General features: G+C 33.4%; 1 protein-coding gene across 1 annotated transcript in view; it reads left to right on the top strand.

The window, feature by feature from the left end:
• The first annotated feature begins 4,124 nt into the window (after positions 1-4,124).
• LOC100930434 (SH3 domain-binding glutamic acid-rich protein) overlaps positions 4,125-15,932 on the top strand; it is a 97,146-nt gene continuing 85,338 nt past the window's right edge. Inside the window, 1 exon segment of the mRNA XM_031959200.1 lies at positions 4,125-4,308. Within this exon segment, the coding sequence (XP_031815060.1) occupies positions 4,264-4,308 (45 nt within the window). The 5' untranslated portion in view covers positions 4,125-4,263.

The following is a 15,932-nucleotide window of genomic DNA, read 5'->3' as shown; positions in this document are numbered from 1 at the left end:
CCAGGTCTCTCCCAAATTCTCAGCAACTCTGTCTAGCCTCTATGGATTCAATTCAATAAGCATTTTTTGAGGACTTTGCACAGTTTGGAGCCCTGGGAGTCAAAAAGTGGTGAAAAACAATTCCTGCCTTCTAGGAATTTACAATCTAACGGGGGAGACAAATGCAGGCAAATATATAAATAGAAAATTATAAATGGAAGTACTGTAATTAAGAGGAATTGGAGAAGGTTTCTTGTAGGAGACAAGATTATAGGTGGGACTAAAATGAAGTCAGGAAGATCTCTAGTTGAAGCTGAGGAAGGAAAGTGTTCCAGGTGTGGGGGACAGCCAGAGAAAATGCCCAGAGTAGGGAAATTGAGTGTCTTGTTAGTGAAATAGTCAAGGAGTCCAGTGTCACTGCATTGAAGAGTAAGTAAGGAGACTGGAAAAGTAGAAGAGGGCTATGTTTACGAAGGTCTTTGAATGTCAAATAGAGCATTTTGTATATGCTTCTAGAGACTTCTCAGAATAATAATTTTGGGTAATTCAAGAGTTAGCACCAAGGATCTGTTTAATCATTAGGCTCTGGGAAGAAAAACAAAGATTTACTTTTCCAGCAGAAAATACCTGAGATAACCCCTTGACCTTTACTCAACTGCTTAGAGAAGAACCTGACTAATTATTTAATGGCCTGGAGTTATTTGAGAAGCCTCCAAAGTGGCTATCTCTATTTGTTGATTGAGAAAACCTGAGGTAAACAAAGTCTCCTTAATTATTTTAGAAACCTTTAACCCCTCTGGCTTAATCAATTACTTACCTCCAAATAAATTTCTTTATTGTGAGGGATTATGTGGTTTCTCATAAAATCATTAACTAAGGTAGCTTGAACCTATAATCTAAATTTTAGTATATGAAGGTCTGATGGGTTTGGGAAAAATGAAATTCTTTGTACAAACATTACAATAGAATGCTCATATCAGCTCAAGCAAGCATGAACAAACATTGTAACAAGCTAACCACAATAAATTTAGGCAAACACACCTGTAATAAGTCAGTTTTGTAGGCTTGACTAGAATTTAGCAAACCTTTGCTACCTCCACTTGAGCAAGTATTGAGCAGGTAGTGAAAATTAAATGGATAAGGGGAGGGGGGTCATGGGTTCCTATGCATTTCTAACTCTGTAATCATTGGCCACTTCTCTCTGAATTCTCAGGGCATGGACTGCCCACTTCTCTCAAGATTCTAATAAAACTTCTAATCTTCACTTTGAGAGATCTCTGAGTAGTCATTTTTGGTCAGGGGTCATACTGTCCCACAATATGATTAGGAAAATCACTTCAGTGACTGAACAGAGAATGAATTGCAGTGGGGAGAGACATGATGCAGGCTTATTGCAATAATTCAGGCCTGAAATGATGAGGGCCTCTCATAGAGTGATGGCAGTGTCAGAGCCACAGAGAAGAGGGCACATACAAGAGATATTGCAAACTTGAGATAGGCAAGCATTGGAGGTGAGATGGGAATCTAAGAGGCTTTAGGGGAAAAAGTAATAAGTTCTGTTTCGGATATATTGATTTTAAGATGGTTACTGGACATCCAGTTCAAGATGTCTGAAAGACTTTTGGAGATGGGGTATTAGAGATCAGCAGAGTGATTGGGGAAGGAAAGGTAGATTTGAGAATCATCAACATAGAAATAGTAATTAAATCTGTGGGATTTAATTTGATCTCCAACACTGAGAAGAGGATCCTTGGGATTTGGGAGCCTAGTTTTCACATACTTTTTTTTTTCTTTTCAAAGAGCTGCTTGTTAAACATTTGCTTTCAAATAGAATTTTGAATTTTTCAACAACTTTCCAAAACTCCATAATAAATGGTAGAGAAGAACAAAGAATAGATTTGAAAGTACTTGTTGGGAATCATAAATCTTTATATATTATAAATAAAAACTATCACCAATTTATGCTGTATCTTGCTTGGATTGTGTGTGTGTGTTTGTGTCATTTTCCTCTTTAGACTATGAGCTCCTTGAGAGTAGAGATGGTCTTTAGTAGGGATGAATAGGGATCTCCCTAACTCACTTAATGAATGCTAGTTGATTGACTGACTTTGTAAATTTCTTCCAGGGGAGATATTTTTATCAAGGACTTCAGGGAAATGTTTTGTAACAACTATTTCTCCTATAATACCTTAATAAATAGTTGTTTCTAAAATCTAATTAAATCTGGTTAATTGATATCAACAGATAATTATGAGATAAGTGAATCAGGGAGATTTGCATGTTCCATTATTAGAAAAACATTCCCACTTTCTCAGGCTTACCTTTAGAAGCCTGAGGGGAGATGTAGAATCTGGTTTGTGAGGACCCAAATTCTGAGTACAAGTTGGGATTGGGAGAATGGCTCCAAAACTTGTCTTATAATAGGTTAACATTGCTCAAGAGTTCAGGGCATAACCAAAATAAATACAATGCCTTTGTTTATGTGTAACCAAATTAAGGGGTGAGGAAGGAAACAAAAGGAGTTTTTAAAAATTATTATTATTATCAAAAAACCAAAACTGAATGTTAACAGGAAACATTACTCAAATAACGATTTGATGATTTATCACACAACTTTTGCCTAACATCATTATTTGATAGTGATGGTACATTAATCATCTTTCCTCTTTGCTTAGTTGAATGATTACTGTAGTGTTCTCAGACATAATTTAAGACTTATTTAAATCTTTTTCTTCACTAAAGTCCTTCTTTTATGTCTCATTTGTTATGGAACTGACTCTTTATTCTTAAGGGTTAAACAAGTGGAGCATAAGCTCTTGATAGGTCCTATCCATCAAACTGGAAGAGCTTGGAAGTTACCTGATAATGTTTTGGGTATTTGAGTGGTTCAAAGAACAGCCTAATTAAATTTGGAGAGACACTTCATCTGGATGGTTGAATTGTAACACATTTTTAGCTACAGTATATTTCTACATTCCAATTTTTTTAACTTCTTCAATTGAAAGTTATTTACTTTGTTTCCAGTTTTAACCATCATAAAAGAATGCTTCTGTAAATATTTTGGAATATTTGGGAACTTTTTTTCTTTTACCACAATGACTTCCTTGGGGTATAATAAGCTTTCCTCAGCAATGTGACATAACTTCGATTATTGCCTCCTAGGAGTATAATACAGGTGACTTGGAGATGGGAGAACTTTTAGGTACCACCAGTTAAAAGCATCACACCTGAATATTGAATATATAATTTGGGGTTAGCATCAGACTGAGATAACTGAGGTCCTATTTATTGTTAATATATATTGAAGATTCCCCTGAAGATGTTCTTAAGTCAGTTCTGTGCCCTAATGTCCTTGGTCCCATTTTCTAGGACTTGCTTAAAAATTTGAATAGATGAAAAATTGACTTTCTAGAGCAGGCACTCAGTCTATATTTAAATTAGAGTTAAATTTTTATAAAAATAAAGCTGTATTGGGGATTGTTTTATGAGCTTCTGATAACTGAAATATTATGTAAAATTTTGGATCATGCCCAGAAGTTTGAAAAGTTATATATAGTGAATATATTTTTAAGTGATCATATAAGGAAACCTTTCTTGAAAAAAATCTTTTTAAAAATTACTTTTGAGAAGAGTGAAATGATATAGCAATATAAATCTTGTTTTAGGAGAAACACATGCAAAGGTGAAAAATTATTGGACTCTGGAAACAGGCAAAAAATAGAGTTATTCAAAAGAAGCTTTTGTAGCATGATGGCATACTAGATTTCTTTTTATATGCCAGGAAATTTTAAACTGTATTATTTAAAATAGTTATTTATCCAAAGATAAATGTGATAACACACGTCCTTTAACTCAAATCTAGTATAATACTACCAGTAAACACACCCTTCCTCATGACACTGGAGCTTCCTGGGCTTTTTCAACACCAAAATAAACCTCCCTGTCAAGTCCTCCTCCCCCTATATTTGCATAGTATTTTCTGATTGGTGTATAACTTTCCCTTGCCTTTTAGGGAGTATTCCTGGTCAACTTAAAGTGTTTTGGATGGGGTCTAATGCAGTGTCTACATTTACCAACCAATCATATATTTGCTCAAACATTCCCCAAAGAATTTTTAACCAATGAAGAGAAAAGCTCTTAATGCTTTGACTAGTAAGAGACAGATTTTCTTACTGAGAAAGGGGAGGGAACAGCTGCTGCTTCTATCAGCTCGCTTAGTATTTGCCTAGTGACTTTTATTTCACTGAGTATTTTAGAGGGAGATTCTTCTTTCTGACTCTCAAAATGGTTATCAAAGTTTTTATTGCCACATCTTCTGGGTCCATAGCGGTGAGTGTTTGATGGCATTTATGAGATTTTCTTCTTATTTTTCTGAATTACTCAAAGAACTTTAGAGGCAGTGAGTATGAGGAGACTGTTTGGATTTGGGCTTTAGGTTCATACCTAGAGCTATGAAAGGAAAAAGGGTAAATGGGGCATAAGAGCTGTGCATTTGGCCTGTGTTTTTATTTTATTTTTCTAGACTTTGAAAGAGAAATGTCTGCAAAATGTGGTTCTCAGATAACTCTATATGCAAGGAAACTTTGAGAAAAGGTTTGCTGGTGAAGAATTTCCTACATTTAGTGTGATTAACTTATTGTATTTTCTGTAGTATTTCTTTCATTGATTTTTTTAAAGGATCAAACATGTTTCAAATTGCAGATAAATCACACTTGTAAAAATATTTGAAGCAGACTATTACAGTGAATTCTGGGTATAATTTCTTTTTCATAGTTTAAAGAAATTGAAAATATTTCACTATTGTGTCATATAATTGTTTATATGTCATAAAAAAAAAACCCAAAACCTAAGGCCTCATTCTTATAATTTATGATATGTGAGTAATTCAAGTCAAAATCAATAACATTGTAATAATTTTGCTTAATATACTTGTACTAAGGCTTGAATTACAGAGCCCTACTGCAAAATTTTCATTTTCCATTTAAAATAATTTAGAATTTTTTGGTTTTAATCTCAAAAGTACCATATTGTCATATCAGCACTTCAAAATAAGTCAGAAATGCTGTGAATGTAAAACAGGGTTGCAAGTTCCCAGGTTTTAAGAGCTGAGAGGAGTTTGTTTCTTTTTATATCCAGTGTCTTGATGATCTCAGATTGCAGCAGTTAGTGATGACTCTTGTTGAACAAACTACATGCTTTGTGTATATAGTTCTTAACTATAAATATTGAAAAGTTCTACTTCCACCTCCTGAAACTTCAATATTAGAGTGAGAAAGGTGAGACAAAAGAAACTAGCTCTGTGTAGAACAGTGGTCTCCAAACTAGGGTCGGAGTCCTTCAGGAATGATGATTTTACTTTAGGAATTATGGACAAACTCCATGTCCAAAAGATATGGTATAAATCAGTTAGAAAATGAGAAAATTTGTATCATAGGGTTTATCTCTCACACAAATATACCTACTGGTATTCCCTAGCCTTCCTCATCTCACTTCTCCCTTTGCTATGGAAACACTAAACCCCTCTCAACAAAAACTTGCTGTACCTCTCAGGGAATCTAGGTTTCTTCAGAAGCTGTTGTGGAGGTGACTTGGAAAAATTCCATCCTCTTCACCTCCAGACTGTTGGAATGTGCCCAAGTTGGACTCTGCACTTAGGGATGGTGACCAGTGATTAAGAGCTCTGTCTCCATCTTTTTCATTTTGGCTGGGATACCATGATTTACATGGAATGGACAGACATGGATGAGTTGTGATCTTCATTGCAGACCTCATTACATTCATTATTTTTCTTTCAAAATATATTTATTTCTCTTCCAAAATTTCCCATTACTGTTAAAGGCATGACCATTTCTCCATTCACCAGGGTTTTGACAACCTGTTTCATCTTTGACTCTATACTTTCCTTACCTTATATATTCAACTAATTGCCACATCTTGTGGTTTCTATCTCCACATCCTTGATATCAGTCTCCTTTGCTATGTTATTAAAACACTTTCCTCATCTCTTCCCTGGACTGTTGCAATAGCCTTCTAATAGGTCTGTGTTCTTCTAGTCTCTACCTTTTTTAATTCTTCCTTTGAATAGTTGCCAAATGATTTTCTTAAAAAGCAGATCTAACCATGTCATTTTCTTACTTTGCTAGGGAGGGGATGAAATTCTGAAAAGAAATAGGTGCCTTCAGGAGATATCATTCACCTCTGTCACTCCTACTCCATTCTCAAAATACTCAAGCCGCAAGTGTCCTTGACCTCTTGCTTGAATTTCAACAGTTGATTATATACACACTTGTATATTTGTGTGATGGAGGAGATAAATAGCTAAAATCTAAAGTCATTCTAGTTGAAGCTCCACCCTCAAAGAAGGATCTAATCATTCCTGAGACAGACTGGTCTTCCAGAGTAGCAGGCTGTTGGAGGGGACGGGTAAGGGGAAACATGGAAAGGGGTAAATTCTATTTGCTATACTTTTTCCTTAGGAACTTCATCCCTTTCTTAGCAGAGCCCTTAGGGCACTTGGCTGTAATGCAGACTCATCTTTATGGGATCAAGTGGGAATGACTACCTATTTCAACCATCTAAAACAGGCTCTGGAGCCTTTAATAGATTTAGCTGACTTTGTAACAATAAATCCTTAGCTCCTCAAGCCTTTGGAACTCAGCCATTTGGAGTATCTCAGCACTGGATCCTTTAGACTATGTCCTTAGGAGCCATTGCTCTAGTGATTCATCAGGTTTTTGTTTGGATTTTTCATAAAACCTTTTCTATTTCTTGATGGTGAAGACTCCTGAATCCCCCTGCTCCCTCATGGAAGGAAATCATCTTCCTTCAAGAAATAATAGTAAGATAAATGTGGGGGTTTCCTCTGAATGAATTTTGTAATTACTTTTTGCATTCTATGAATTATCCCTTTGATAATTTGTTGTAACATTAAAATTGTTAACTTACTTGGTTAGTATTGTCACTTTTATAGCATTGGCAAAACCCAGTAATGAGCATTGAATGTTCTCCCATTTATTTTTAGTTTTTCTTTCTTTAAAATTTTTTTTTTACATTTAAATATATACATGTATATGTATATGATATATATTTAATATTTTATCCTTTACTAATCACTGTAAAAGCCATTTTTAATGTTCGTTTAAAAATTTTTGAGTTCCAAATTCACTCCTTCATTTCCTTCCACACACTGAGAAGGCAAACAATTTGACATATTATACATCATGACATCATGCAAGACATATTTCCATATTAGCCATGTTGCAAGAGAGAACTTAGATTAAAAAGAAACAAAAAACCCAAAGGAAATTGAAAAAGTATGCTTTCATCTTAAGTTCTTCACCAGTTCTTTCTCTGAAGGTGGAAAGAAGTTTTCATAAATTCTTCAGAATTGTCTTGGATTATTGTTTTGCTGAGAATAGCTAAAATCTTCACAATTGATCATCATACAATATTTTGGATATCATGTACAATGATTTCCTAGTTCTCCTCACCTCATTTTGTATCAGTTCATATAAGTTCTATTCTGAAACTATTATGCTCATCATTTCTTATAGCACAATATTATTCTGCCACAATCATATACCAAAACTTGTTCAGTCCAAACGATGGGAATACCTTCAATTTCCAATTCTTTGCTACCACAAAAAAGAGCTGCTTTAAATATTTTTGTATATATAGAACTTTCCCCTTTTTTCTTTGATTTATTTTAGACCTAATAGTAATATTGCTGAGTCAAAGGGTATGCAAAGTTTTATAGCCCTTTGGGCATAGTTCCAAATTTCTCTCCAGAATGGCTGAACCATTCTTTCCAACATTTCGCAATTTTCTTTTTCTGTTATATTAGCCAATCTGATGGTTCTGGAGTGGGACCTTGAGTTATTTTAATTTGCATTTCTCTAATCAATAGTAATTTACACCTTTTAAAAATTTTGACCAAAGATAGCTTTGATTTTTTCTGAAAACCACCTGTTCACCTCCTTTGACTATCAACTCATGTAAATTTGACTTATTTTTCTATATATTTCAGAAATGAGGGCTTTATTAGAGAAACTTTCTGTAAATTTTTTTCTAGTTCCTCTCAGAAACATTAAAATACTTAGAATTCAGATTAAAAAAAAAAAAAACAAGTGTCCAGGAAGAATTCAAGTATAGAGGAGCTATAGAAAGCAAAGGATATAGGCTCACAGCAAAGAATAACTTACTGAGCAAAACTATATATAATGTTTGAGGGGGTGGCTCTTTAAATGAAATAGAAGACTTCTAGACATCTCTGATGAAAATACCAGAATATATAGAAACTTCTTAAGTTTTAAGTTCAAATATAGTAGGTAAGAGAAACACAAAAAGGTAAATGTGAAAAAACAATAAAGTACTTAAAATGCTGTTTGCATTCAAATATGAAGAAATGACATATGCATGCCCTCTGAATCTTATCATAAAAGGTTATAGAGGAAGTCTAATTAGACAAGACCTAGCAGTGATTTTGTTATGTCTTGATCTAAAGAAAAGAATGGAAAAAGACGGGCAGAGGAACCCACAATAAGAAAGAGGAGAAAGGAAAGAAAATTAGGAAAAATTATTTTATATGATCAGGTACACAGTTAAACACATCAAGACAAATAAGGAGGCAGTGAAGAGAGTTGTTGACACTTGAACTTCCCTTTTCTCGGAACTGTCAAAAGAGGGAGAATTTACATATAAAGTTGGTAAGGAAATACATTTCACTAAGCAGGGAAATAGCAGGAAAAAGGGAAAAGCAAGAATGAGGACTAGAGAGAGGGTAAGTTAAAGGAGGGATAGGTATTAACTGAAACAGATTTTAAGGTTGAACAAAAAGAAAACTTTTTTTTTTTTTGAGATAACAAAGAATGGCAGTCTGAGGGGGGACCCATAAATTAGGTAATGGCTGAAGAAATTGTTTCAGAGAAATCTGATGGAATACTATTCTATAAGAATTGATAAAGGGGTTGATTTCAGAAAAACCCAGGAAGATTTTTGTGAATTGATGTGAAATGATATAAATAAATTTTAGGAGAATAATTTACACTTTCTTTTTTCCCTTTTAATCTCCCTTTTGCAATCTCCTCTCTAAATTTGAGGGTTTGTTTTGCTTATGACCAATCTTTGCCTGAACCTAACCTCCTTATATTGCATTTTTCCCTTTTCGCATTTTTGTGTCTCTGTTGGGGGCAAGTGTACTCCTATTCCAAAATCTGTGTTTGTACTACTATGTTAATTCTGCCATCTTTTGACCAGTTTAGATGAAAATGAAGTTCAAATGATTCCTGCTTTCCTAGTCCTTCCATGGTTATAAAGAATTTCCCCATCTTTCCTCCTATTTTCCTCTACTATATCTTTCTTTTCCCCAACCTTCTTTTTTTCTTACAATATCTTCAAAACAAATTAAAACTATTTATAGGTCTTCAATTTTGATTGATTATATTTATGACTCCCTGTGACATTCTGGTTCTAAAAAAATTCTTTTAACATCTCTCTTCTCCTAATTAGAATATAAACAGTATATCTTTTAAAGTCCTTGTATTTATCTTTTTATTTTTCTCCTGATTCCTATATTTACATTTCAGAGTTTCTTTTCAATTCTGTTTTTTTTTTCCATCAAGAATGTTTGAAAGACCTTTATTTCATTGAACATCCATTTTTCCCTTGTTAGTATTAAATTCAGTTTTACTGAGTAAATTATTCTTGGCTCCAAGGAGCCCTTGTTTTTTACCTTTTGGTCTATCATATTTTATATTTTTGGTTCATTATATTGATGGTTTCTAAGAGTTGTGTAATTCTGATTGTGTTTCCTTGATTTTCAAATTCTTTGTTTATGATTGCTGGCAGTATTTTTTTAAATTTAATTTTATTTTATATTGAAGCTCAATGTCTTGGCCGTGATTTTTTGGAAAGTTTTGTTTTGAGGTTTCTTCCAGGAGGTGTATTTTCACTTCAGAACAATTTTCTGTAATGATTTCCTGAAATATTTTTTAACAATGTTCTCTTTTTGATTCTATATTTCAGATAATTTTATGATTCTTGAGTTTTCTTTCCTCTATCAGTTTTCTAGTTTAGTTTTTTTAAGTATGAGATATCTTACATTTTCCTCTATTTTCTCAATCTTTTGACTGTATTGTTTTATAGATTCTTGTTTTCTTCTGGAGTCATTAATTTTCATGTTCATTAAGGCAGTTTGTTATTAAAGTTTTCTTTAATCTTTTTTAACTGTTAAGCCATGCTTCTTCTTCATTTCTTTTTTAATCTCTTTTAAAAAAAACTCTTGCATTATTGTTTTGAAGAATTCTAATTGTTTTGGGAGGAAAACTTTTTTCTTTGAAGTTTTGATTATAGAAGTTTGTGACTTATTGCTTCCTCAGTTTGTATTCTAATCATCTCTGGCAGTATAAATGTCCATTAAAACAGCAACAACAGCAACAACTCATTTTTGTTTTCTTCTTTCTAAGGAAACTGAGCTCAACATTGATATGGGGCTCTTCACAATAACTGTCCTGCCCTTGAGAGAGATGTCACCATTTTCTGGGATGTCAACAGTCTGATTACTAGAATGGTCTTCATTCTCATCATGGACAGGCCAAGAAACAAAAGTTTGTTTTTAAAAGCTACTTTTTTTTGGGACAAAGGAGGGATCAAAAAAGGGTTTAAATTGTTTCTTGAGGTGGATGAATCAGTGGTACCTAGATGACAGATAAAAGTCACTTTGGTTCATTTTTGTTTTCTCTGCTTTAGATTTAGATTTAAAAGAAAAGACTAAAAATAGTTTAAAAAGGATTAAAACAGAATATAAAAAAAGAAATCTAATATACACCTATTAGTAAATTCAAGGTATTGATTCATAAATACTTGAAGAACTGGCAGTTGGTGAACTGCATGATCCTTAAAAATCATGAGAATGTAGTTTGGGTTTAGAAAAGGCTGAATCGTATCTACTTAAAAAAAATAATAAGAACTTTGATGACAGTTGAAAATTGTAGGCCAATACACTCAAATTCTTAGAAGATTTCTGCAACATATTAGTAAAGTAAACAAGCATGTAGACAAGAAAGTAGCTATCACAAAGATTTATCATAGCTTCATTAATAATAGATTGTGCCAGAATAATCTTTCTCTTTTATTCAGGGTTACTATTCTGGCAGATATAGGTGAATGCTATAGATGTAATTTGTTTAATTTTTTTTAAAGTGAAGTTTATTGAGGTTTTTCTTTTTAGATCACAGTCATTTCTTTATGTTGTCTCCTTCTCCTATTTCTCCATTCTTCCCACCTCCTCTCCCCAGTATTGAACCCTCCTTTGTAACAAAATAAAAACAACAGATAGTGACAATTTATGCAATATCTGCTTCTGTAGGTATCCATCCCTTTTTTGAAGTGGGAGGTGTGTTTTGTTATTGGTTCTCTGGGTCTAAGATTGGTCATTGAGATTAGCTAGAATTTGATTTCTTTTTGTTATTATCTTTGTTTTTGTCTGTCTATCTTCTTTTCCTGGGTCTGTTTTCTTTATTCTTTATCAATTCATAGAAGTCTTCACATTTTTTCCCCATTCTTCATATTCACCTCATTCCTACTGTCCAATCATTCTCCAAGTAGTAGACACCAACTTTTTTTTCAGTTCTTTGATATCACAAAAATAATATTTAGATATACATTAGACTCTTATTTCTGTCTTTGACTTCTTTTAGAATATATACTAAATAGTGGGATTGATTAAAGAGTATGAGCAATTTAGTAACTTTGCTATCTTAACTGCAATTTTTTCCCAAAATTGTTGGATCAATTACAATTTGCTAATGGTATATTAGCGTGTCTGTCTTCCAATATCACTCCCCTCAAGTCTTTTTTTTTGTTGTTGTTATCTTTGCTAATTTGCCAAGTGTGAGATGAAACCTCAAAATTGTTTTTATTTGTATTTTTGTATTAAAGATTTTGCATATTTTTTATTATGGTTATCAATAGTTTGCAGTTTTTGCTTTTAAAATTATTTTTTTATATCTTTCAGTTACTAATCTATTGGGAAGTGGTCCTTGGTCGAATATATTTGTGTTACATATCTTGTTTACACAGATTTTAGCAAAGCATTTGATAAAAATCTCCAGTGCTATTCTTGGGAACAAGATGGAGAAATATGGATTTGGAACCATTGTATTGTAAATAGAATTTGTCTGAAGTGAGGTGGGGTGGGAATTGTTGACTTCTGTGGTTTGAATTGTGTACATTCTTGCCAGAGAGTAGTTGCTAGTAAATTTTGAGATGCTGAACAATCACATTAGGAATTATGGATTAGCTTTCTTTGCAGTTTGTTCATTGGATTGTTAACTTGTTAGAATTTATGTGTCTTATAAAGAGAGGACTTGAGGGAACGGTTGATAAATTTTAGCCCTTAGGCTAAATCTATCCATTGTTCATTTTTATATGCCTCTGAGCTAAAAATCATTTAAAAATTTTATGGATCAATCAATAAGTAAAGATTTATGAAGTATTTGCTATGTTCTGGGGCTGTGTTAAGCACTAGGGATACAAAAAAGAGGCAAAAAGACAGTTCTTGTCCTTATCAATTTGGAGACACAAATATATTTGAAGACATGCAAATAAATATATACAAAGTGATTTATATACAAGATAAATAGGAAATAACAGGGAAAGTACTAGAATTAGGACAAGCTGGGAAAGAATGTAAAAGATAAAATTTTAGTTGGGATTTAATGGAAGCCAGGCAGTCAGTTGGCAGAGTTGAGGATAGAGAACATTCTAGGCAAGGGGGAAATGCCTGAAAAATACCCTAAGCAGAGAGAATAGGGTGTCTAGTTAGTGGAACAAAGAAGGCAAGAGGAAAGTGTTATTGAATTGAATACATATTAGGGAGTTAAGAAAAATGGAAAGGTAGCAAGGGACTAGGTTATGAATGTCTTTGAATGTCAAACAGAGCATTTTCTATTTGTTCCTACAGGCAATAAAAAGCACTGGGATTTATTGAGAGAGAGAGAGAGAGAGAGAGAGAGAGAGAGAGAGAGAGAGAGTGTGTGTGTGTGTGTGTGTGTGTGTGTGGTGATCGGACCTATTTCTTTAGAGAAATCATTTTAGTGCTTGAATGGAAAATGATTTGTTGTGGAGAGAAGCAGAAAGACTCACCAGCAGGTTATTGCAATAATCCAAACCTGAGGTGATGAAGGCCTGCACTAGAGTAGTGGCATTGTCAGAGAAAAAATGAGGCATATGTAAGAAATGTTGCAGAGGTAAAATTGACAAGCCTTAGGAATAGCGTGGATGTAGAGATTGAAAAATATTAAATAAGGAGTAGAGAATAACTCCTAAATTTAGAACCTAAGGAACTGGGAGGATAGTTTTGCTCTCTACAGCAATATAGAAAATAGGAGGCAGGGAAGATTTAGGAAGAAAGAGAATGAGTTCTGTTTTGGGCATGTTTAGGTTAATATTTCAATTGTACATCCAATTTGGCATGTCTGAAAGGTAGTTGGAGATGGAACATAAATAAAGGTAAGAGAGTAGGACTAATTAAGGTAGATAATAAGTCTTTCTACAGGGTCAGTCACAGTCTTCCTCCAGCCAAGTCCCAGTTGGTCACCCTCACTCTCTAAGGGTAACAGATCTTGGTCAACTCTAGTTGTTTGAGTAAACAGAAAGTAGCAAGGGTTCAGGGGAGGAATATAGCCATTCTGGATCTTTTGAAAAGAAAGGATTGAATATTTTAATGAAGAACCTCATAGTAAAAATTGACAGTTATAAAGGTAGAAAAAAAAACCCAACAGGAAAAAAATTCTAAAAAACACTCAGAAAAGGAACCAGATGAATTCTTTGGGAAAAAAAAAAGAAAGAAAAGGGAAATAAGTAGTTTCATTCAAAATCCCTTAAGTAGGATGAAAAGCTCATCAATTCTGTATGTCTTTCTGAAAAGACAATGGAGCCATGCTAGGAACCCATCAAATGGTTTAGAAAAGCCATAAAAAACTCAGCAAAAATATAAAAAAATAAGATAAAAATTAGTTTTAAATTAAGAAATCAACCACTCTAATGAAAGACTAGTTAATTTAATACAAAAGATAAATGGAATTCAAATGGAAAGTCACAAAGACCGAAAGAGAAATAATGAAAGAAAATAAAGAACAAGAGTAAAAGAACACATCCACATTAAAATACTTGAAGACCAAATATGAAAAATTAATCTAAAGAGAAAAGAATAAATATAATATGTCAAATGAAGCAAATTGATTGAGGTGGATTAGAACTGAGAAAAGATAATGGATTTGACAATTGATCAATAGAATTGTTCCACAAAAGTTGATAAATTGCATATATTTGTTTTGCTTTATTATACATAGTAGTTATGAGGTTTTTTAATGCTTAATGAGGGGTAATGAAAGCAAATGAAAGATTAGAAGGAATCTCAAAGGGAGACACAGACAAGGACAGTTTTGAGACTCCTGTGTTGAATTTTTATATACTTTAAAAAACCTGTAAGGTCTACATAGTAGAGATTTATGCTTTCATATATGATTCTTTTTATTTTGTTTTTCTTTGTGTTTGTAAATGAATATGTTTCTTCATTGTTTTAGTTCAATGATAATAAAAAATAAGAAATCATTGGTAATTTTTGAGAGAACAGTTTTGGTTGAGTAATAAGATTAGAAGTTAAATGGTCAAATGGAGAAGTGGAAGTAGAAACAATGAATACAGCTTTTCCTGGGAGTTTGCTGAACAAAGGAGATATAAAGATATCTTGAAGAAATGGTAAAGTCTAGTGAAGTTTTTTTTTCCCCTAATGGATCATAGGTTTTATGAGAGCATAACATAGTTTCAAAAAATGATTAGAAAAAGGAAGAAAATAAAAAAAAAAAAAACAGCATTGAGATCATTGGGCTAGGGTTATTGAGTATTTCCCGTTGGATCCTTCTAGCATCTTTTTACATTAGCATTCCTGAAAAGACAATGGAACCAAGCTAAAAATCTATCAAATGATTCAGAATAGCCATCAAAAAATAGTACTAGAGAAGGTAGGAGGCAGGGAAGATTTAGGAAAAAAGAGAATGAATTCTGTTTTAGGCATGTTTAAGTTAATATTTCAACTGAACATCCAATTTAGGATGTATGAAATCCTTCCAAGGATTCCTCACTTATACTCTTTCTCTCAACCCCATTCCTCTTTATCCCATTTCCTATTAATCTACACACCTTATCCCTTTTCCCATTAATATGCACTTTTAAAATATATTTGTATTATTTAATTTTTTTATTTTTAGAGTATTTTTTGAGTTTTATGAATTATTTTGATTTTTAGAGTCTTTTTTGGTTTCTTCTATGAATTATTTTTTGGGCAACTGACCATCTGACATTAATTTTGGGGGGTTAGAGAAGACTTTTTTTTTTTTTTTTTTTTTTTGCTTGGGCATTGTCTTCTAAAAATGACCCCCAGTCTTCTCTATTTCTATAGTAACTTTCTCTGGTTAGGTTCTTTCTTCTTTGCCTGCTCTATTTAAAAATTTATTTATAGCATCTTGTTAGTGTAATCATCTCTAGCCCTGGTGTGTGGGGGATGGTGCCTCTGGCCTTGGGTCCTCCTTCAGTTTTCTCCTCTTGCCTGGAATAGAAACCAAGAACTCCGCTCTCCTGTAAGTGCCCTCAGACAACAGTGTCCCTTCCCCACTGCTCCTGCACTTAACAGGAATGTGCTAATTCCTTCTTGCCCAGGAATGCATTTAGGCAGCATGGCTGAACCTGATGTCTCTTATCAGCAGAGGTTCCCTTAATCTTCTCAGACTCAGACATCTTACTCCCCACACTGTAGGGAGGAGAAAATTCCTTAGGCTGGAGGGCTTTCTGCTGGATATACTCTAGAGTGTTTATACTTCACAGGGTGCAAACCTCTTTGCAGATATCTTTTTTTGGATCTTCTCTAGTTGTCCCAGGAGGAATACTGTTCTGCC

This window comes from Sarcophilus harrisii, chromosome 3 (genome assembly GCF_902635505.1).
Source record: "Sarcophilus harrisii chromosome 3, mSarHar1.11, whole genome shotgun sequence".
Classification (NCBI taxonomy): Eukaryota; Metazoa; Chordata; class Mammalia; order Dasyuromorphia; family Dasyuridae; genus Sarcophilus; species Sarcophilus harrisii.
This window is presented reverse-complemented; position numbering and strand designations above follow the sequence as displayed.